Source organism: Dipodomys merriami, unplaced genomic scaffold, assembly GCF_024711535.1.
Source record: "Dipodomys merriami isolate MVZ:Mamm:240054 unplaced genomic scaffold, mDipMer1.0.p SCAF_233, whole genome shotgun sequence".
NCBI lineage: Eukaryota > Metazoa > Chordata > Mammalia > Rodentia > Heteromyidae > Dipodomys > Dipodomys merriami.
The window spans coordinates 1250129-1273722 of NW_027203749.1; the positions used below are offsets into that span (position 1 = coordinate 1250129).

The 23594-nt window shown below is 35.4% G+C and overlaps 1 protein-coding gene across 1 annotated transcript; it reads right to left on the reverse strand.

Annotated features, from left to right (window-relative positions):
* Positions 1 to 2711: 2711 nt before the first annotated feature.
* LOC138835275 (vomeronasal type-2 receptor 116-like) lies at positions 2712 to 23012 on the reverse strand. The gene is given in 9 exon segments (XM_070033844.1): positions 2712 to 3505; positions 4746 to 4869; positions 6745 to 6972; positions 7658 to 7875; positions 8302 to 8464; positions 9907 to 10195; positions 22164 to 22327; positions 22486 to 22568; positions 22970 to 23012. Coding segments are annotated over 9 exon segments (2106 nt in total).
* Positions 23013 to 23594: the final 582 nt, after the last annotated feature.

Sequence of the window (23594 nt, forward strand, 5' to 3'; positions counted from 1 at the left end):
TTCTCCAAGTGGTGAAGCACTAGCCTTGAGCTGAAGAACTGAGGGACAGCACCTAGGCCCAGAGTTCAGGCCCCAAAACTGGCAAAAAAGAAAAAAATACCCCTTTACTTTCTCTTTCTCCATTTCTTCCAACCCCCTACTCTGAATCACATAGCTAATCCTTGTATTTTAGTTGTCATTATGGCCAGTATTTACTACTTTAAAACATGCATTTATCCATTACTACCATTAGATAACGCAAGGATCCCTTGTATCTTAAATTAATGAAAAACCTACTTGATCATTTTTCTGACCTTCTGGGAAAGGTTTGAGTGGATTACCAAGAGATAAAGTCAGCTATAGGTATTTTTTTAAAGGATATGCTAGTGTTAGAATTAATGGAATTTTCTAATAATTTAACAAAGTGGACAAATTATTTTGCATTTCAATGGCCAGTCAAGAAAAGAGAGCTTTGTAGAAGTAATGGAAGCTATGGAAACACCTTTTGTGTAAATTTTACCCCCCAAATTGCCAGCAAAATTACATTGATCCAGATTTTATACCTGATTTCCTCAAAGCTGTTCATCACCAATTTCTTCTAATTGACCTTTTTATTCATGACACATTCTTTGGAACTGCTCTCATGATGCTAAACAGGGAGTTAAATATGGATTTCAACAATTGTCATTGTTATCTAAAATGAATACTAGTGAATAAAATGTGATCAAAGCTAACTACCTATGTGGCTAAAAATGAATATAGGGAATCCAAAAGATGTTTTCCTCCGTTGTTTTATTTATTTGACTTTAAAACACTTCCAAAATTGTTTATGAACATAGGTTTCATCACTAGAATAAGTAGCTTCCAGAGGCAACTTCGTCGAAAGACAGTATTTAGATATATTTAACATAAGCATGCTGGGTATGGAGGGCTCCATCTGTAATCCTACCACTCCTAAGGCTGGAGATGAGCATGGTGTACATAGTTACATTGTCCCTAACCCATCTCAAATAAACCAAGCCCAAACCACAAAATTACAATAAAAATAAAGGAATGAAAACCCAGAAAATCACGAGTGTATAAGGTTTCTTACTCTAGAAAAAATTCAGAGATAACTTTTTGTCTAACACACTATTTAGTATAGGTTTACAATTGGTATGGAAACTTTTTGGACTTACAATCACTGTTTTCTTTAATTCTTCCCCAACACACAATTTACATGATTGTTATGTTAGAGGTGTGGTTTACCTTTACATATATCCAGAAATGAGTGCAACTCCTTTCACATAGAGTCATCTCTTCCCTCATTCTCTCCCATCTAGTTCCAGAGATAAATTTCATTAATGTCCAACAAGCCAGTGTGACCAACATTTCCCTTTGTCACCTTTCACTGTCTCACAAGTACAAACTGATACACAGATACTCAGTAATTTAAGTACTATTTAAGATGGGCTAGGAATCAAAGATTTGACGCTCAAATATTTGGTGAGAAAAAAGTTGTTACATACTCATATATATATGTTATATATTATATATATAATGTGCTATATATACATGATATATGTATAATATATATTATATGATATATATGATATATTATTGGTCCCCATTTATTGCTTTCTGTTGAGTAACATGTTGCCATCAAATTATCATTGCATAATTATAACTGAAATCATCAAGGAACAAACTTGGAATTTAGAATTCTGTGGCTCATTGTTCTTAGCAGCTTCTGTTTTCCACAACTTGGCCAACTCAGATAGCCTTCACAATATTTGTAAAGGAATTACACAATAATAACTTGAAAATTATATCCAGCCATGGATAAGCAACCTATTATGATTCTCTACATTCCTTAGCTGTTACTTCATAAAGACAATACAACTGAGTTGTATTTTGTAGCTTATTAAACCAATTCTTAAAATTATAAAATAATATAGAGATAGCAGAAAAAAAGAGAAAGCAGAGAGGGGGGAGAAAGAAGAGAGGAAGGAAAGGGAAGAGAGAGGGAATGAAATCAGAGAGAATGAGGGAGATTATTTCACCAAAATCAATTGAGGAATAAGGATAAAGAAAGATGTGTGAGTTAAAATATACAAGTATGAAGCAAAATAAACACTATTGAGTATATAAAACATGGAACTTTTGGAAGAGGAAAATATTAATGAGTCATGATTAAGAAGAATAGTTACAGGTAGGAAGATAATGTACTTTAAAAGTAAAAAAAGTCCATTAATTCAGCTGCACAGGATAACATCTAGTGATCATGGCTTAAAAGTAACCTGGGAAGGAACATTAAGAGAATAACATTTCCAGTTAACCATTACAGAGCCAAAAGAGGAGCTGTGGCTCAAGTGTAAAGCACTAGCCTTGATGAAATGAATGAATGAATAAACTAACTAACTAAGTAACTAACTAAGCAAGAGTAACCAGGCTTTAAGATCAAGACTCAGGACTAGCAACATAAAATAAATTTTTAGGCAAATGATTAAGAAAGCACAATTCAAAAACAAGTAGCAGTTAAAATATAATAGTGGAGATGATTGGATAAGTGCAGTGTAAGCATGAAAATCCAAAGATATTGGAACAAAATTAAAATGTAGGTGGCTAAAAATTGTGACTGTACTATCACATGAGAAATGAGTGAGACTCACTTATTCATCAAATTGATTCTAAAAATATAAACTAATATCTGATGGAAAAAGAAATGTAGAATTTATTGACCTCCTATGTATTTAATCATACATGTAAGTTTCATCTGAGGGTTTATTCCCCCTGGCACATGTTTTGTCCCGAAATCCATGCAGAAAATTTCTATCTGGCCTTAACAATATGATGTAGCACTTGGGAGCAAAAATGCAGCCCAGCAGCCCTGCACTGGAAGCCAAGATGGAGAAAACCTCTGTAGCCACCATGACTTTTCCTTTGGCACTGTGGTAGACAGGCAGGAAAGTGAACCAGATACTACAGAACACCAGCATGCTGAAGGTAAGGAACTTGGCTTCATTGAACGTGTCAGGAAGGTTCCTGGCCAGGAAAGCCCCAATGAAGCTGGCCAGGGCCAGAAAAAACAGGTATCCTAAGACACAGTAGAAAGCAGTGAGGGAGCCCTTGTTACACAGGATGATAATGTGGCCATGTTCAGAGTGTACATCTGTGTCAATGAAGGGAGGTGAAGTCCCCAGTCAAAGTACACAGAATGTCACCTGAATCAGAGTACAGATGGGAATGATGAAGTTAGGAGCCCCTGATAGCAGTAACCACCTCATTCTTCTCCCTGGATAGGTGACCTTGAAGGCCAGAACCACAGTTGCAGTTTTGGCTAAGACAGCAGAAACAGCTACTGTGAATACAACTCCAAATGTGGTTTGCTGTAGAATGCAGGTGGCTGTGTTTGGACGGCCAATAAAGAGCAAGGAACAGAGAAAACAGAAGAAGAGGGAGATGAGCAGGATGTAGCTGAGAACTTGGTTATTAGCTTTAACAATGGGGGTGTTCTGATGTTTCACAAAGACTCCAAGAACAATTGCTGTGAGTGTACATAAACATAGAGCCATGCAGGCCAAGGCAATCCCCAAGGGCTCTCCATAAGCCAGGAAACTTACAGCTCTTTGGAGGCACTGGTTTCTCTCTGTGTTGGCATACTGATGATCTGCGCACTTCATACAATGCTCCACATCTGGTGAGGAATTCAAATAATCTTTACAGTACTTAAAAGCAAATTAGAAAATCCCTACATAGAGAAAATTATAACATGTCAATACTTATTAGCATAAGAACAAAAATTCCCAAGTATTACCAGATATGTTCAGTATCATATTATATCTTCATCATATTCCCATATACTTTCCCACTTTCTCTTCTTTTATCCAGTCCTAGGACTTGCTTTGATGGCCTGCACACTGTCCCTGAGCTTTCTTTGCTCAAGGCTAGCACTCTGTCACTTGAGCCACAGTGCCCCTTCTAGCTCTTTCTATTTCTGTGATACTGTGGAATTGAACCCAGGACTTCATGCATGCTAGACAATCTCTCTATGTCTAATCTACATTCACAATAACTTTATCTTTACGTGTCTATAACACATATTATTCCTTACCATTACTATTATCCCTAAATTTTTCCAGACCTCTTCATGTTGCCATAGCTCTTCTCAGCCTTGTGTTCACCAGTCAAACACTTCATCAAAAAGTGTGCATCACAGGGTTTGTACTTCCCTCCATGTCTCTGGACAATATAAATAAAAGCCCTATATCCCTTCCTTGAAGTTGTCTGTCCCACTTGCTTGTAATGCATGGGGCAACATAAAATCAAATCACACTTTCAAGCTCTAAAGTCATGCTGTACACAACCCTTTTGATTGCTTCTTATACAGAAAACAATCACATCACTTGCTGTACAGCAACAATATTTCTGGGCACTAGGAAATAAAGATGTGCAAGATCTCTTTTTTCTTTATTTTCTGAAGTCAATTTTGAAAAAAAAAACTGGAGACCTGGTCCTTTAAGTAGCTTTGCACTTAATATGATGGGCATTAAACTTACATTAGTGATTACTTGAACAAACATTCATATGGGAGAGTAAAAAAATTAGTTCCATACATAATTGACAACCTGTGATCTTTTTCAGGAAGCAAGAACCTCTACAGTCACAATTCATTTATGAGTAAAATGGAAGACATTGGTGCTGCAATCCTAATACACAACTTTTGCATTGCATGGTTTGGGGACACTACTAGAGAATATAAATTTTTCCCTAAGTCATGAACTTACCTGTCCCATTAGCTATCTCATTCTCTGAGCAAGGGGTACAATCATAGCAACAAGCAGCCTTTTCCTCCTTAGGAGTTTTCCTGAATCCTGGAACACAACTTTCACTGCAGACAGAGTGAGGAGGCTGAAGAAAATCAGATCTGTGTCAGTAACTGCTCAGACTTTTACCTGACACTCCAAAAATTTCATTTTTTTAAAGAATAGGATTATTAAATGTAGCATTTTATGCACATAAATCTGGTCAGTTAATTTAACGTTGGTATAGATTCCACATCATACCACAAACAACTTAGTGTTCTATCAGCTTGATCTCTATCTAGCCTATTGAACTCTTGAGAAGTGTGAGACCTTTAAAAGTGGATTAATGGTGAGAAAGTAAGTCCTATTGTCCAGAGCTATGGAATTTCCTTGAATTCATGTCATAATTTGTTATTTCCCACTAATTGTGAATGATGAGGAGTAAAGAGAAACAAATTTCTTTGAAGCTTGAAAAGTGTGCTGTAAGATATTGCATAGGTCTTCTCTTTTAAGGTTATTTGAATACAAAGACTGTCACATTTATACAGTGGCCATGAGGTGAGAATCTTTTTGCTCAGGCTCTTTCACTGATTCATCTCACCAAAGATACCTAAGCAGTAGGCAAGTAATCATTGAATGGAACTTCCACAAGTGGGAGCAAAATAAACCCTTAAAATATATAACGTGATTGCTCTGATATTTTGTCACAATGTAGAAACTTGCTAAGAAAAATGCAATTTAATATTCCTTATAAACTTTTAGAAACACTCTGTTAACTTTTTTTGGAAATGATCCTGGGACTTGAACTCGTAGTATGGGCACTGACCTTGAGGTTTTTGTGCTGAAGATTAGCATTTTATTACTTGAGCCGAATCTCCACTTGAGATTTTTTATTGTTAATTGAGATATGAGCATATAAGATGATGTTAAGCGAAATGAACCCAAAGATGGGGACACAAGTGGTTTTTTCTTTCTTGCTATTGTTTTTAATGTATTTATAATGTGCTATATGATTTTTAGTTTCTTTGTTATGTTCCTGTTTTCACGTTATATAATTTTGGTGACCTGGGTCTTGTATGTACATTTTTCTAATTTGGGGAGTGGAAGGTAAAAAACAAAATGTTCAAATAGGTATACAATTTGACCCATTGTAACAACGAAACGTACAAGACACTATGTTGAAAATGAACTTTACAACTTGCTGGATGATGGGGGAGTTGGGAAGGTGGAGAAGGAATGGATAGTAGAGGAAAAACAAAGAATGTAACAATGCTCGATAGGAAATGTATTCATTACCTTACTCATGTAACTGTAACCCCTCTGTATACTATTTTTATAATAAAAGCAAAAAAGTCTCATAGAATATTCTACCCAGTTGAGCTTTAAACAAAACTACCATCTTAGATCTGAGGTAGTCATCTACCTGGGTAGATATAATTAGAAGCAAGAGTACCCTCACCCAAGTACTGTTAATGTATTCTATTCCTTTTATAGCCAACAATCAGTCATTCCAATTTCTTAAGTGGGAAATATTTTAAATGTCCACTGCTTGGTTTTTACTAAGCACATAGGGTATATATTTATGTGTGCGTGCATGCATGTGTCTGTCTGTCTGTTTGTATGTGTGTGTGTGTGTATTTGTGTGTGTGTGTGTGTGTGTGTGTGTGTGTGTGTGTGTGTGTGTGCCAGAACTAAATCTTACAATGAGAGTCTGGGATGGGTATCTGAGCTTTGTTGCTTAATGTGAACACTTTAATGCCTAATCCACAGCACCACTTCAGCTATATTGATGGTTAATTTGAGATTAGTCTCAAAGCATTTCCTGTTAGCACTGTTTTTTAAACATGATATTCATATCCCAGCCTGCTAAATACCAAGTATTATAGGAGTAAGATACTGGCACACAACCAGGTATAAATTTTAAGGGTGAAATTTCTTTACTTATATATCCTTAAAATCATTACTGTTAAATCCAACCAACCTCTGTATTTCCTATGGTCCACTCTACTAGATCTTCAGATAAAGTCAGTTGATGACCATGAAGAGTATGTGGAGAAAATTTTCCTACTTTCATCTCAAGTTGAAGACCTTCGGGAAAATTCCAAATGTTCACAATATCATACTCTGCCCCCAATTTCTTTTTCTCATCTAAAATCACTTGATCTCCAGCAGGATTGTGAAACTGGATGTTCTTCAGAAAAGGATGCAGCTAAAAGAGAAATATATGGTGAAATATATCCCAGAGTTAAGAAGGAAAACCTGAACCAAGAAAGGCTCTTGATTGCCTTAAATTTTTTATTCCGAATTCAAGAATAGTAGAGGTACTTAGTGAGTTGCATAGAAGAAAACCTATCAGAGAATAAAAATATTCTTTCGGAGTCCTGGTCACTCAAAAGGAAATAGAAGGCCTCTCTTCAAGAGAAACCAATTTCATGTAAATAGTCATTAGTGAGAAAGTTTTCATTTGTTTACTGTAGCTTTCTACATCCACTAGTTTTGTGATCATCTGTAGTATGAGCTTGGTAAAATTTTAATAGATAAAATAGAATAAAATGATCTCTTATGAAAAATATGCATAATTATGTGCAGGAGGTCATCATTTACACTTACTTAAGAAATGCAGATTTCAATGGTGATTTTTAAGTCTTCAAAATATTAGCTATAAACATGTTGATTTATTTGTTACTAAACGAATTTTTAGAAATGTCCTTTTTCATGGCTGCTTTTCTTGAAGAGTACATAAAAACATTCCTAGAGAATCTCACACACAAATAAAGAAGTATAGTATCTTGGGTTTTCAGACAATACCAAAATTATTTAATTTCATAGAGTAAGAACCTCTCTAAAAAGTAACTTTCTTCCTAATGTGTGATATACAACACAGAAGGCCTTACCTGTGCAGGGGAAGACACTATGCCAATTCTATGTCCCATTGTTTGTGTTTCTGTTTGATAAAGCAGCATATCATGGAGAGCCTGGGCCACAGCATACACAGCATTGTATACACTGTAACTGTCTCCAGACATACTCATGTCAAATATATGCCTAGGCAACCAATCCAAGGAGGCATCGTGAGGACAGTTCTCCCACAGTACACAGTCAGACACAGAATCTGAGCAATTAAAAGAGAGAAACCATAACCTAGCAAGAAAAAAGTCTTCTGGGTATTTGCAGGGGTTAACTGATTTGAGAAAATCTGTGAATCCAGAAACATCTGGGTGATGGTGTGAGAAAACGAGAGGTACAAGGAATGAACCTAGAATGAAATATCTCTTTCTCATGGTTACATCCCACTCTGAGTTCATAATAAAAACTTTGCCTTGTATTAAAAATTGTTCAACACATATAAAAAAATGTCGTAGGAACTCATTATCAGCATACACAATGAAGATATTTGCTGAAGATTTATTTATCTGGTTATAATGTGCCATAATTTTGAAAATATTCGACATGGAATAATTTGGTAATGATATCTCAAAGGCTAGACAAACTCTGTTCTTGGCCATCTCTTCTTTGAATGCAGGAAGAATCCACAAACCATTCTCATCTTGTAAGGTTACCAGTCCCACCCAATTCCAGCTGAAGTGAAGTAATAATAAGACCATGCCATTGGCTATTGAAGTGTCCTTTGGAGCCATTTGATAGAGACCAGGAAACATGTTATTGTCACTCAGAGCATGATCAAAAGGCCCAGAGGTCAGCTAAAGGGAATGAGAACAGGATGATGCAAAAATGAGAAGATTTCCATCCATCCTAATTCCAGTCATGATATATATATATATATATATATATATATATATATATCATATAACTGTGTGCAATAGTTGGAAGGTAGGTTTTTCATTTAATTTTGGAAGAAATAAATTTAAAAATTTTAAATTATTTGACAATGTATTAATTGGTTTTTACAAAATCTCTTAATCGTGGTCACTCTTTCCATCAACTCCTGGAATCGATATCCACCCCACATATTACTGACTTTCCTAGTTCCATTTTCACATATATGTACATTGAATATTATATTATTTTCTACTACCCATGTCTCCTTTCTCCTCTTCCATATTCCCTGAACACCTAAAAAGCAACCCTCATTGAAGATATGCTTCAGTTGCCTGGTATTTTTATGTACAGTCTCTTTCTCTGAGCGGTTACATCATTCAATTCTACCCTGATATGTACCATAATTTAGTCAGATTGATCATATATATATATATATATGCATATATATACATATCTGAGTGTGGTCCAGATATTTTTAATATTTCATTTTCCTTATTTAGACAAAATATTACATATGAGAGATCATATACTCCTTTCTCTTTCTAAGTCCGACATATTGCATTCAATGTATCTTACACATGAGCCTGCATATATATGTGTGAGTGTGTGTGAGTGTGTGTGTGTGTGTGTGTGTGTGTGTGTGTGTTAGTAAAGGGCCAGGAACTCAGGGCCTTATGTAGTTCTTGGCTTTCCCCCCCAAAGTGGCACTCTACCACTTGAACCACACATTACTGCATTACTTTTTCTAATTAATTAGAAATGATTTCTGAGTCACTAGGATTAGAGATGTGGTCCATCAGCATCATGCTCAACATATCTTGACATTTTAAAGTCATTTTCCATTTCCTAATTTCTTAAAGAATCGACATCAATTATAAGGCTTAAAATTCCAAAATAATACCTTTTGTCTATAATGTTTTCATCCCCTTTTTGAAACCAACAGGACTAGAAATATCACATTATCTTTGAGGACATACTCTTTTTTTACTCTACATTTTAAAATATGCTTTTTATTGTAAATAAATACTGTACATAGGGGGTACAGTTACATGAGTAAGGTAATGAGTACATTTCCAATTGAGCATTGTTACCTCCTCCTCTGTTTTCCCCCTACCATCCTTTCCGTCTCCACCTCCCACACTCCTCCCGTCCACCTTCCTCTCTGCCAAAGTTGTAAAGTTCATTTTCACCAAAGTGTCTTATACTTCTCATTGTTACAATGGGTCAACTTGTATCCTTATTTAAGCATTTTGTTATTTACCTTCCCCTCCATAAATCAAATCTCTTCCTTTTGTCTTCTTCTAACACCTGAGATGGCACTAAATTAGGCATTCTAAAATTCTCCCACCCCTCACACTCTCACCTGTGGAAAACTATAGAGGTCCAGCAGTGTCCCAATCTGTGAAGATAATGCTCCTGAAGGTCCTGTAAGTACTGCTATAGACTGGTTGTCTCTCATACAATTATAGTTTGGAAAGTCATATTTCCCAAAAAGGCAAATGAAGGGATTTTTAAATGATGTCCTTGATCCATATTGAACATCATAGATACTAAATCCCAGAGTTAAGTTATGTAAAAGATCAGGGTTTTTGTTGATCTCTTCTATAGCAAAAGCCAAGGCCAAAACACACTGGTAGTTCTTGAAGGAAAACCTGCATAATGAGCATAGAAATTCAGCAGGAGTATTTCAAAATTATGGCTTTTATGGAAGGAATGCTTGCGTTTCTGCTAATAAGTATGGTAAAATATTATGCCCAATTAGGATGGAATATGAATACAATGTCTGTGCTTGAATATAGGGTTATGTAAATATATGAAAGGAATTTGTCATGAATTACATTCAGAAACTTAGTTAAACCAAGAGCTTGCTTTATCTCCACTACCATATACATGCAAAATTTTTCCATTAGGAATGGAGTAAGTTGTGATGAGACACAAAATATTCTGTGGCCTTCATCTTGGGTAAATATGGTGAAACAGGTGGAGACCTGTGTGAAAAGCCTTCTGGTTCAGTTGCCCAGCGGCTGTTAAGTGGTTATATTGCAGGTTGAGCTAACTAACAATTCTTCAATTTAATAGCATCTTTGAGAAGGAAAGCATTATTTAATCAAGATTGCATAGCAAGCTTTGCTCACATACCCAGCAAAATCAACAGTTCTTCCTGCAATATCAACCACAACAAAAGCTTAATAACTGGTGAGGTAATTTAACTGTTATTTATGTAATGAAAACATAGGTAGACAACCAACTCTAAGGTACTGAATATGGGGAAAGGAGCCTCCAATGTAGGTTATGAGTAAAGAATTGTGAAAAATCTTTACATTGAAATCCACCATCAAAATCCACCATGAGGAATTACACTAATACTTAATACATTTGCTAGTGTATTTATCTTGAGATATAGAAAAGGAAAAAACATAAAGTTGTAAAGAGGATAAAAATGCTTTCCTTTCTCTTTTGTGATATGTATGTGCAATGTTAAATCTGTTGTGAGAACATAAAAAATTAATATAATGAAATCAATGTACATTGTTCAAAGAAGGACACAATGGAAACAACATGAAAATACAAATGATTCAAAATGGAGAGAAATAATCCATGAATATACAAGAAAAATGGCAAATAAAGCAAGTTTAATTCTTAGAGAAAGTGTCCAGGCTATGGGTCAGACAATGAAGGACCTAGAATATAGTTCTAAAATGCTTTAAGAACAGGTTGATGAAAATATGAAAAGAAAGAAAATGTACACAGGACAATTCCTGAGCATTATGAGACTAGAATTATTAGAAGAATTCATGGCATCTATAAAGAAAAAGGTAAATCTATATCGCAGATGAAAAGGAAACTAATAGTACAGATGAAATGAAAGTGTCTTCTCCTGGCAAAAAGATATAAGACACTGGGGAAAAAAAAGTAAAGGAGCATGCAAGAACTCATGGGAGCCAGGTGGGAGGGGGCGGGGCTGGAACAGGGGGATGGGAAGGAATGGTGAGGGGAAACAAAGGAGGAGGCAACAATGCTTGATAAGAAATGCATTCATTACATTGTCCATGTAATTGTAACCCCTCTGTACAGTATATTCACAATAAAACAAGCAACTAAATAAAAAGAAATTTAGGAATGAACCAAAAGCCCTACTTTATGATTACATATTCATGAAGGAGGAGAGCAGGCAATAAAAAAGATAGAAAATATATCTAATGGAATTTTATTAGAAAAACTTCTGAGCATGCAAAAATAAAGACACATTCAGTAACAAAGAGTATTAGAAGCCCAAACAGTCCAGACTAGAAAAGAGCATGCTATTGCCCATGGAAAGGGTACTGGAAGATATTAGAGAGGAATAATTGATTATTTATGAAGGAAAAGCTGTCAGAATAAATACAACTTTCTCACATGAGATAGTGAAAGGAAGAATGCCTGAAATGATGTATGCCACAGTTTATAGGCAAACATCTACCAACCAAAAACAGTGTATCCAGCAAAATATTCCTTCATAACTAGTGAACAAATATAAAATTGCATAACAAGAATAACTGAAATAATTGTCCTCACCAATCCAGCAATAGAAAAATAGCTAAGGAAATACATATAGATGATTAATCAGAATGCCATAGTGATGGAAAGAATATTCCTTATTAGAGAGCCAGCTAAACATTATAGGAAAAGATGAGGCACAACCACCAAGCAGGTGGATAACATGTCAGGAGTTACCTATCACTTCTCAATTCTCAGCATTAATGGCCTTAAATCTCCAAATAATTGGAACAGATTAGGGAGTTGGATCAAATAGCAAGACCCATGTTTGTGCTGTCCACAAAAGACCCATCATGCCAACAAAAATGAACATTTTCTAATTGAATGCCTGCAATAATATATTTCAAGCAAATGCTCCCATAAATAGGGTGGAGTAGCAATACTAATATCAGATGAAATAGATTTAAAATTAAAAGTAATGGTAATAAACAAAGGAGGGCACTGCAGAAAAATAAATACAACTCTCCCCCAAGAGCATATAACAATTCCAAATATCCATGCACTAAATACTGGACACCCAACTTCATTAAACAAATACTTATTAATCTAAAACTTATCTAAAAAAATAGATGCAAACACATTAATTGCTGGTGACATCAACATTTCTCTGTCGTAGCTGGATGAATCATCCAGGCAAAAATTCTGCATAGGACCATCATACCTAAACAACTGCATTGATAAAATAGAATTACCATATAGCTAGCAAATAATTAACCCAGGAGCATCCGATTATACATTCTTTTCAGCCACTCAAATAACATTCTCCAAACTAGATCATCCTGTAACTCAAAAGGCACATCTGTGCAAATTCAAAAAAAGTCATGATTCCCTATATCCTGACAGATCATAATGGAAGAAAATTACAATTCAGCAGGCAAAGCTATTACAGAAAATCCTTTGAAACTGGTGACTGAACAACATATTGCGGAATGACCAGAAGGTTATTGATAAGATTAGAAGGTTGATTCTAGTTTTTATGAAGCAACAGATATGAATACTAAAAAAAAAAATCAGCTACTTTTGGACACAATGAAGGCAGTAGTCAGAAGAAAATCTATACCTCTAAATGCCTACAGAAACAAATTGTAGAAATCACAAATTAATAATTTAATGATAAGCATTAAGTTTCTTGTACAAAAGGAACATGACCAATTCAAAACCACTAAATGGAAACTATAATATTAAAACCTGGGAAGGTTGCTCTGTGGTACAGTGCTTGCCTTGTATGCATGAGATCCTGGGTTTGATTCCTCAGCACCACATAAGTAGAAAAACCTGGTAGTGGCCATGTGGGTCAAGTGGTGGAGAGCTGGCCTTGAGCTAAAGAGCTGAGCATCAGTGCCCAGGCCCAGAGTTCAGGCCCTACGGCCGACAAATAAATTAAAACAAGAAGTAAACAAAATAGAGAAGAAAATACCATAGAACGCATAAAAAATGAACAGACTGGTTCTTTGAATAAATTAAAAAATTGAGAGACCCTTAGCAAATCTGAACACAAAAGGAAAAGAACACACAAAATTATAGACAGCATTACATTCAGTGGTGAAAAATTCCCTATTTGCAATCCCTATTTGCAATTTTTTTTCAGGGGACCAAGGCAGTTATTAGTCAGCCAAACCTTCATGGCTGAGGTGTCAGTTAACACTTGGTACTAGAAACTTCTTCCCCAAGAAGCCCCTCTTCTGCCACAGAGCCCTCGTGTTTCCCATATTCTCTCCTGCAATACTTTCAGGATGTCTGTGTTACATTGAGGTGTTTACAGATGGCATAACCCAGTATTGGAAGATACCTATAGCTTCCTTCCCCCAAACTAATCCAAAACTTTCGAAAATACAGAATCAAAATTAACCCATTAAAATCAGTAGATTTCTGGTGTGCCAACAACGAGAAGTTTGTGACTAAATTCAGGTAAACCACTTTTTTGTAATAGACTCAAAAAAATTGAAAAGACCCAGGAATTATCTTAACCAAGGATGTGAACAAAACCTGAAGAAAACTTTAACTGTCTGAAAAAATTAAAGCATTTATAAGTAAATGGAATACCTTTTTCTTCCCCCGTCGGTTGTGGGGCTTGAACTCTGGGTTTGGGCACTGTCCCTGCGCTCTTCAGCTCAAGGCAAGCACTCTACCGCTTGAGCTACAGCACCACTTCCGGTTTTCTAGTGGTTTATTGGAGATAAGAGTCTCACAGAGTTTCTGCCCAGGCTGGCTTTGATTCGTGATCCTTAGATCTCAGCCTCCTGAGTAGCTAGGATTACAGGTGTGAGCCATTGACGCCAAGCTTAATGGAATACCTTTGATGCTCCTGAATGGGAAGGATTATCATCGTGAACATGGCAGCACTGCCCAGTTATTCTACACATTCAATGCAATGCACATTGAAATCCCAACAACATTCTTGAGTGATATAGAAGAAATATGAAAATTTTTACGGACGGAAAATCATGACAAAGAGCAAAAATGGTCTTTAACATCAAGAACAGTACTAGGGGAATAACAATATCTATCTTCAAACTCTGAAACAAAGCCTTAGTAAGAAAAGATATTTGGTAGTGACCCATGAAAAGGCCTGAGAACCAATGGAATAGAAGACCCAGAAATAAACCTGCATATCTATAGCTATCTACTATCTCATAAGGAAACACAAAACACAAAATGGAAGAAAGAAGCCTCTTCAATGAATGGTGCTGGCAGAATTTTGTATACATGAGCAGAAAACTACTAGAATCATTTCCAGATGGATCAGTGATCTCAATGTAAGGCCAGATTCACTAAAGGTATTACAGGAAGAGATTGTGAAACAAAGGTTATGTGATGGATATCACAGATTGAAACATCTTAGTCAAGTTCCAGAATCACAACAAATCAAGGTAAAATCTAGGTAAATTGCATTCAGCCCAAAAAATATTTCTGCATGGCCAAGAACATACTTATCAAGATACATACTTGAGAAAATGGGAGAAAGACTTTCTAACATGTATGATTTAATGTCTGATGTTAGAAAACGTCATACATAAAATCTACTCAAAGGTCAAAATTCTAAAAAAATACCCTCAATAAACAAATCCTCAAAGAAACAACAACTCTATTCATCAATGGTCTAAAGACATAAAGAGAGATTTCTCCAAAGAACAAATAAGAATTGCCAGTCAATATATGAAGAGATATTGAAAGTTTCTGGGAATAAAAGGGATACAAATCAAAAACTTACCGAGAGTCCACCACAACCCTATGAAAATGTCCATTAGCAAGAAAACTAACAATTGTGTCAAAAAGGGAGCACTACCACACTCCTGGTGGGAATGTAAACTTGTTCAATCACTCTTGAAGCAGTATGAATGTTGCTCAAAAGAGTAAACATAAAGCTTCCCTATGACCCAGGAATTGCACTCCTAGACATTCAGCCAGTAGAACAAAAACGAAGTTACAGGAAAGCTATCAACCCAATCAGGTTTATTAAACATTGTTTACAATAGCTATGATATGGATTCAAACTACATGCCTGTCAGTGGTGGAATGGATTAAGAGAATGTGAGAGTATGGTGTATATATACCAAATATCATTATATTTTTTCATGTGAAAGAATGTATGGCTAACTAGATAAAGAAATGGAAATACTTGCAAAGATAATATTAAGTGAAGTAAGCCAGACCCAAACTATAGTTTACATGGTTTACCTCATTGTTATAAATAAAATAAGTCTATTATATATATATATATATATACACACACACACTATATACACATATATGTATATATATACATATATATATGTACATATATATGTGTATATATACGTATATATGTGTGCATGTATATGTATAAATATATATGTATACATATATATGTATATACATGTATATACATGTATATATGTATATATATGTGTATATATATATATATATATATATATATATATATCCACACTGGATGGTAAAAGACAAAAACTTACACTTGGACATGACAAATTTTACAGGATTTTAAACACTCACATGGTGAGACCAAATGTGGATAATCTAAGAAATGATCACATATGCTAAATAGCTATATTTATATGATCTTAAAAAAGTTTATTAAAATGCACTCCATAGAATTGGAAACGAGATTTTTGTCATTTTTCTTTTTGTTTTGTTTCTTTGTTTTCTCCTTTGTCACTCTTTTTATTTCATTATTGTGTGTAAGATTATCTATTTTACTGAGTGTAAGGGGGAGCACAGACATGGTAGTTGAAGGGGGAAATATTGCAGCAGTTAAACAGAAACTGGGTTGAAACAAATATACAACTTATTGTGGAGGGGATGTTAGGGAACTGAGAGAAAATGAGGAAAGAGGTGGCACTATTCAAAAAGAAATGTACTCATTAACTGACTTAGGTAACTGTAGTCCCTCTGTATATCACCTTTACTATAACAATTAAAAATTGAAAAAAAAAGAAGTGTAATAAGGCAGTCCATGCAAATGAAATAAAAAACAGCAGTATCTATAACACAACACGTAAGATAGACTTCAATGAAAGAATCAAAAAGTGACAAAAATCTTACATCATGATAAAGAGATCGAATTAGCAATATGAAATAATCCTAAGTGTTTATTTTACACTACCAGAGCACTAAGCTATAAAATCAGACTATGAGTTAGTCCTCAATACAACAAGAGCTGAAGATTTCATGGAGACATCTTCCAGGCAAAATTAGGGAGGCATGAGAATTAAATTTCACCCTTGGTAAAATGAGCACCATATACACCAAAAGAATATTTCAGCCAACCTCTATTGAATAATATTGAATGATCAGTAGATCATTCTCCAGAAGAGATGATATGCCAGGATTAAACACTGCCAAGTTTTAATTTATTGAAAATATATTTAACACACGTGCAGGTCATACAGTAATGTGAGAATTTAACAAGCAAAATATGCCCAAACATAAAACCAAAGGACTTTATTTTCCAACAATTATAAAATACTTAAATAATAATTAAAGTATTAAATGTAATTAACTAAAGATTAATGTGTGATAAAGTGAACTTTATGTTTTTTGGTCATGGGGGCTGAACTCTGGCCTGGACGCTGTCCTTCAGCTCTTCAGCTCTTCAGCTCAAGGCTAGTGGCCTACCACTTGAGCCACAGAACCACTTCCGGCTGTTTTTCTGCTTATGTGGTGTAGAGGAATTGAACCCAGGGCCTCATAATTCGAGGCAAGCGCTCTACCACTGAACCAGCTTCCCAGCCCAAGTGAACTGTTTTTTTTTTCCTGTTTTATGAGTTTTTTTATTTTTATATAAGACAAGATCAGAGTAAGTAGAAGAAAGAAAATAATTATTCAATCATAAACATGTTTATAGTGCTTGTATAGAAATTTCAGGATTTTAAAAGGAAGAAAATAGAATTAAAACTTGTATTTTATTACATGATGAAACATTAGAATAAGTAAGTCCTTCAAAGACTGAGAGAAAACTCTATCCTCATCCAAAAAAATACTACAAATACTAATACTCAAATAATTAGTGCCAAAGTATTCAAGGTGGTGAGCAAAATACAAGTCACCATTTTCAGAAAGACCAAAGAGATTCTTCATCTTTAGGTTCATAATATTAAAAACTATATGTGTGTATGTACATGTATATGTAAAACTCTAAAATTTAGGTTCAATTCTGTGGCAGAGTAACTGTTAACTGCTTTCTAGAGCAAGGTCAGAATTCTCATCCAACCCACTATTAACTTTTGCTATCACCATGACAACTTAGCACTAGTTTTAAAGAGCTCACAAGACCTGTTGGCAGAAATTTAAACTAATGAGTTCTTCATTTTGTATGTTGAAGTATCCTAATAATTTTTCTCAATGGTAACCACTCAATCATAATGCAGTTTTAAATAAATTGTCTCACTTGGTAACAAATTGGGAGTTCAAATGAACTCTCTTTATGGACTAAACTCTCTATTTGGACCATTAATAACAATAAAATCACCAAGTGAACTATTTTTTAAGACAAAATACAAGAAATAAAATGATCCTTAGAACAAATGAAAATAACAAGAGCTTACAATAAATCTATGGATATAGAAAATGGATGAAAGAAAAGAATATAACAACCCTGCTTAAATCAAGAGAGAATATTGTGGAAGAACAATTTATCCTGCAACTCAAGGAACTAGATATCTAACCCCCAAATTAGTACAAGGAATAAAATCAAACAGAAAAATAAATAGAGAATAAAAATAGTAGCAATAAGCAATGAATCGAAATCAGCTTGTACAAAAACAAAACGTTGACAAGACTGAAGTAAAAGTCATGAACAATCATAGCAGAAATAACCACAATCACCCATATAGACACATATCTCCCAGGATTCTGGGTGAGCTGAATCAGTATGGTTAAAAAAAAAGTCATGCTACAGAAAACCATCTACAGTTTTAGTACAACCTTCATCCCATTTCCTATCATTTCCATCGCAGAAACAGAAGAGTCAAGACTAAATTTTATGAAAAAGGAAATTGTCAATTATCTAGACCTATCTTAAGGCACAAGAACAATACTGCAGTATCACTATGTTTATTTTATACTGAGACAAGTAGCAGAAAAATTACTGTGTTGAAAACCGACAATATATCAATGAAATATAAGGCCCAGAAATAGTTGTAATCAAATACAGTTACCTGATTATTTGAGAGGTTCACAAAAAAATGTCTGGCCTGGGAATGGGACCCTAAGAAAGGCATGGCACTGTAAAACTGGGTGTCCATTTGTCCAACAGTGAAATTTGACCCTATTCTTCAATCTGTACTTTTCTTCAACTCACAAGTTGATCACTTATTAATAAGGGATTAGAACTTTACAAGTAATAGAGAAATTGAGAGACAACATAACTTTAATAGAAGTCAAACTGCTCATAAAATAATAGCAAGAATAAGCTCTAAATTTCACTGAGTGGAAGAAAGCTTTTCATTCACAAGTCCCCATATTCCACACTACAAAACAAAGTAGCTGTGGTTGCATCAAATTGAAAATTTCAGCACAATGGATGAAACAGTGGGATATCCAAATGAATGGTTGAAATTACTGGTACCTATTCATATCACAGAGGATTAATAGCATAGCATAAAACAACTCTAAATTTTAAATACCAGTAGGAAAAATGCAGTTAAGGAACAAGCAGATGAGCAGACACATTAAAATTTAAAAATTACAAAGGGAAATCCATTACTGAAAAAAAAGTTAAACTATTTGAGCAATCAGAACAGTAAAACTAAAAGATAAAATGAGTTACCCATCAAGCCAGACAAAAATTGCAGTTTCAATTGAGCTAAAATGTATGTGTGCAATGAGGGAATGTAAAATATTAAACTGAACATTTAGGTCCAGAGAAGTTTAAGTTAAATTGGAAGATGGCAGTGTGGGCAGAAGGAATATGCATTTTTAAATCATGGTATCAAGATATAGTACCTCATTAATGAGGTGTGAGCTGGAGATACATGTTAGAAATACATAGTATATAAATGTTGCTCCTCTGTGGCAGAAGTTAAGAAGGAGCTATGTCATATATGCTAATTTGTTAATTAATTAAATATCTGCAAGATACAGTAGAAAAAAACATTCTGTGAGGCAAGCACCTGCATATTAGTGCCTTAAAGTGTTCTATTGTGATAGAATGAGTTCATATTTTCAGTGCTTATTACTGTCTCAGTTATGTTTCCATAATGCCTTGGGAACTAGAGGCTTTCTCATTTGGTGATGACTTTTCAAATGTAGTCATGTGGATAATTTATATTTCTATTTTTCCTTCATGCACATTTGTACCCGGATCTACCGTTGTACAAAACAAACAAGCTATTTCTTCACAGAGATAGTCTGGAACACAGAAATAGTTTCTGAAAATCATTCCTGAATTTCTTTAGTAGAAAAACCAAAAGAAGGAAGTATTTTTTTTATTTCAAATGTACTATGTATATGGAAATATCACAATGGAACCCATCATAATATGGTTTGTACACATTCATAAACAAAGTATTTTTTTCTAAAAATTCCCCAAAATTGCATTGTTGGTAATAATGTAGAGAAATCAAAGGTTGAAGATAGCTCTGAATTAAAATTGCCTGTGATGGTTGCTCAATCCTGAAATTCTAGTCAATCAGGAGTTTGAGACCCATGGATCCTGAGTGAAAGACAACTTGGGCAGATAAATCCATGGCACATATATCGCCCCTTAAGCAACAAAAAGACAGAAGTGGTGAGCTCAGAGTTCTAGAGTTCTAGAGAAAGCCCATCAAGGGTGCAAAGCAAGCCAAATACCAGTGCCTCATTCCTGAATTCCTAGCTACATCAGGAAGCTGAAAATGAACAGAAGAAATGATAAATATGGGAAAGGACAAAGGACATCAGAGAAGGTATAAAATTGGTTAAAAATAGAGTGAGTGACCATAATCTAATTTTATGATATGCAGGGTGGAACTACAATATGAACCAGTGAGAAACTTCATGGTAACATCAGATATCACAGCCTGATATCTAATGGCAGTGGTCTACTTATCTACAATAAATACTTCATGAATAAATATTACTATCTCTTGTCAATATCATGCATAATACTTTACTAAACCAGACTGTAATTCTCTTTATGTCTGTAGATAGCTATGAAACTATATTAGCAAAGTAACAAAAGTAGCCAAACATGTTTTGGGAAATGAAGAGAAGGAAAATCAGCTAACCATGGGTAAATAATGAGGTAAAAATTGGTGCCTCATGCCTACAGTCTTAGGCACTTAGGAGCCTGAGATTTCGGGATCATGTTTTGAAGCCAGCCTCTTATCTCTAATTAATAACCAGAAAGTTCCAGAAGTGTAGCTAGCTTGAACAAAGAAGCTCAGTGACAGTGCCCAGGCCATTAGTGACTAGGACAAGTACAGAATAAAAAATGATAATGAAACATACTAGTGGCATAGAAAATAAGGACAGATATATTCTATAGTAAGGAAGAGAGTAATTCCTATTGCTGCCATCTCTGCTCCCATGGGTGAGCAGGTCTCTCAGGCTTTATTTCTCATACCAGGATTTGGAGAGGAGTACACATGATAGAGGCAATAGCATTTCCTCTTGGAGTAGGTATCAAATTGACTGCTAGAGTTCCTTTGAGTGTTGTAGAATCATTTTTCTTTCCTTTTTCCTTTTCTTTCACAGCCATTTATTATTGATATCTTTAGATAGAGACAAATAGCCAATGATATGGATGTGCACAAGTAAAGAAGGTCTCATCTTATATAGATAAAGTTCTCCTATAAGGGACCTTTGATAATGTTTTCTAATACCTCGATGTGACATGAAATAGTGAAATAGTGCTTAGTTTGAAAGTCACTGTTTGTCTAAAGTGAAAGATAGCAAGAGAGAGAGAGAGAAGAGAGAGAGAGAGTATGTGTGTGTGTATGTCTCTAAGGAACTGAAATCAGACACTGGACACAGTCCTTGAGTTTTTTTGCTCAACACTACCACTCTGTCACTTGAATGACATCACCGCTTACAGGTTTGGCTGATTAAATGGAGATAAATCTGTCATATGTTTCCATGCCTGGGCTGACTTCAAACATTGATCCTCAACTTTCAGCCTCCTGAATAGATAGTATTACCCCCATGAGCCAGCAGTCCACAATAAGAATGTGTTTCAGAGACCTCAATATTAAAGTGATACCTAAACAAAACGTCTGAGACGATTTGCCTATGGGAAAGGAAATGTGTCTTTAGTCTTTTAGCACAGAACCCATGAAACTGACTCAATTTGTTTGTAATAATATCACTTCATCATCTTCAGTGAGATCTGGCATGGAATAAATACAGGAGTAAAGTGAAATGCTGTTTCCCCAGGAAACAGGAGTTACATGGAAGAAACCAGATACATTTTCTACCAGCATGTAGAAATTTACTCAACCGTAGATAGAAGATGAAATAATGAAACTGAGCAGTTTCTGGTGCAGTAAGGATGGTTTTTCAGGGTAGAAAAGAGACAGTACACTCAGCAGTAACCAGGAGTTCCCTCAGCAGTTGCCTATCCTGACAACAAAACCGTAAATAAAAATTAACTGATGAGTTACTTACGGCTTATTCTCTTCTTGTCCAGAAACATCACTGCTACTGAGATCCGTTCCTAAAGTGTAGAGGGGGAAAAACCCAGCAATCATCACATCTCCATTCGTGTGTGCTCGCTTCTTCATTGTAGAAAAGCAGTTCGTGCTAGGCAAGCACCTGACAAGGAGCGGAAGCTGAAGGAGAAAGAATACGAAAGTCAAAAGAGACATTCCTGAAGCATCTGCCAAGCTGAAATCCTGACTGGCAGTGAGGCCAACAGTTTCAGGTATATATACATTCATGTATTTTCGTATATATGTATATGTGTCTTTTTATTGACAGAGATGAATACATAGCCCCCAGTTCTTGCAAAGCTCTTGCAAGTCCCCAGGCAGAAAGGGTAAAACTCCTCCATGGGGCTCTGCATCTGAGACCCTGCATTGAGAAGGAAAACATAAGTTGGAAAACATGTTTACAGATTCCCCTTATTCAACCCAGTTGCTAAGATTTCCTTCAAGACCACAAATAGTGAGTCTCTAGGGATAAAGTTAACTTTGATATATTTGGTCCAACATCTGTGACAAGAAACTATTTGCATGAAAGCCATTTAGGATGATGCAACTGGATTGCATCAGAGGATGCCTAATCAGGTGCATGGTGAAATGGCCAGAAAAAAATGTATGCCACTGGGATAACAAAAGCTATTAGGACATCACACACAGTGGGTCAGTTCACAAACTCAAGATCCAGAACAGCCACACAACATTGCTTCTTGATCCAGGCAGGTTTCCATGAGAATTCCATGTGCACAGTCCTCCGCAAATGTACCTACTTACTATTCCCTGGGAAGCAGTGCTGCTGCTGAAACAGCAGCCTCATATTGAAGGCTCTGCAAAAAATTGCTTCTCATATATTTTGACAAATTCACAGATCAGTTCATCAAAAATAGCCTCAATTAAATAGCCTCAATAAGTCAAGTTCAATGCCCAAATTGAGTTTTACATTTACATTCTGATATTTCACCTTCACATAGCCAATTTTTACTAAACAGGATCAAGATTTTTTTTTGTTGGTCGTGGGCTTGAACTCTGGGCTTGGGCACTTTTCAGCTTAAGACAAGAGCTCTACAGCTTGAGCCACAGCGCCATTTCCAGTTTTCTAGTGGTTTATTGGACATAAGCTTCTCATGGTCTTTCCTGCTCGGGGTGGCTTTGAACCACGATCCTCAAATCTCAGTCTCCTGGACAGCTAGGATTACAGGCGTGAGCCACCAGCACCAGGCTAAGTTATTATTTTTAATGATGTACTTCTCTGAGAAAACGTGATTGTGAAAGTTGTTAAGACTCGAGGTCTTAACAGATAATCCTCAGGATTATCTGAGGACTGAGTTTGGGATTAGGAAAGCTCTTGCAATGCCAGGCTGGAGAGGGAAAATGTTCTCTCTCCCTATCTCAAAACACA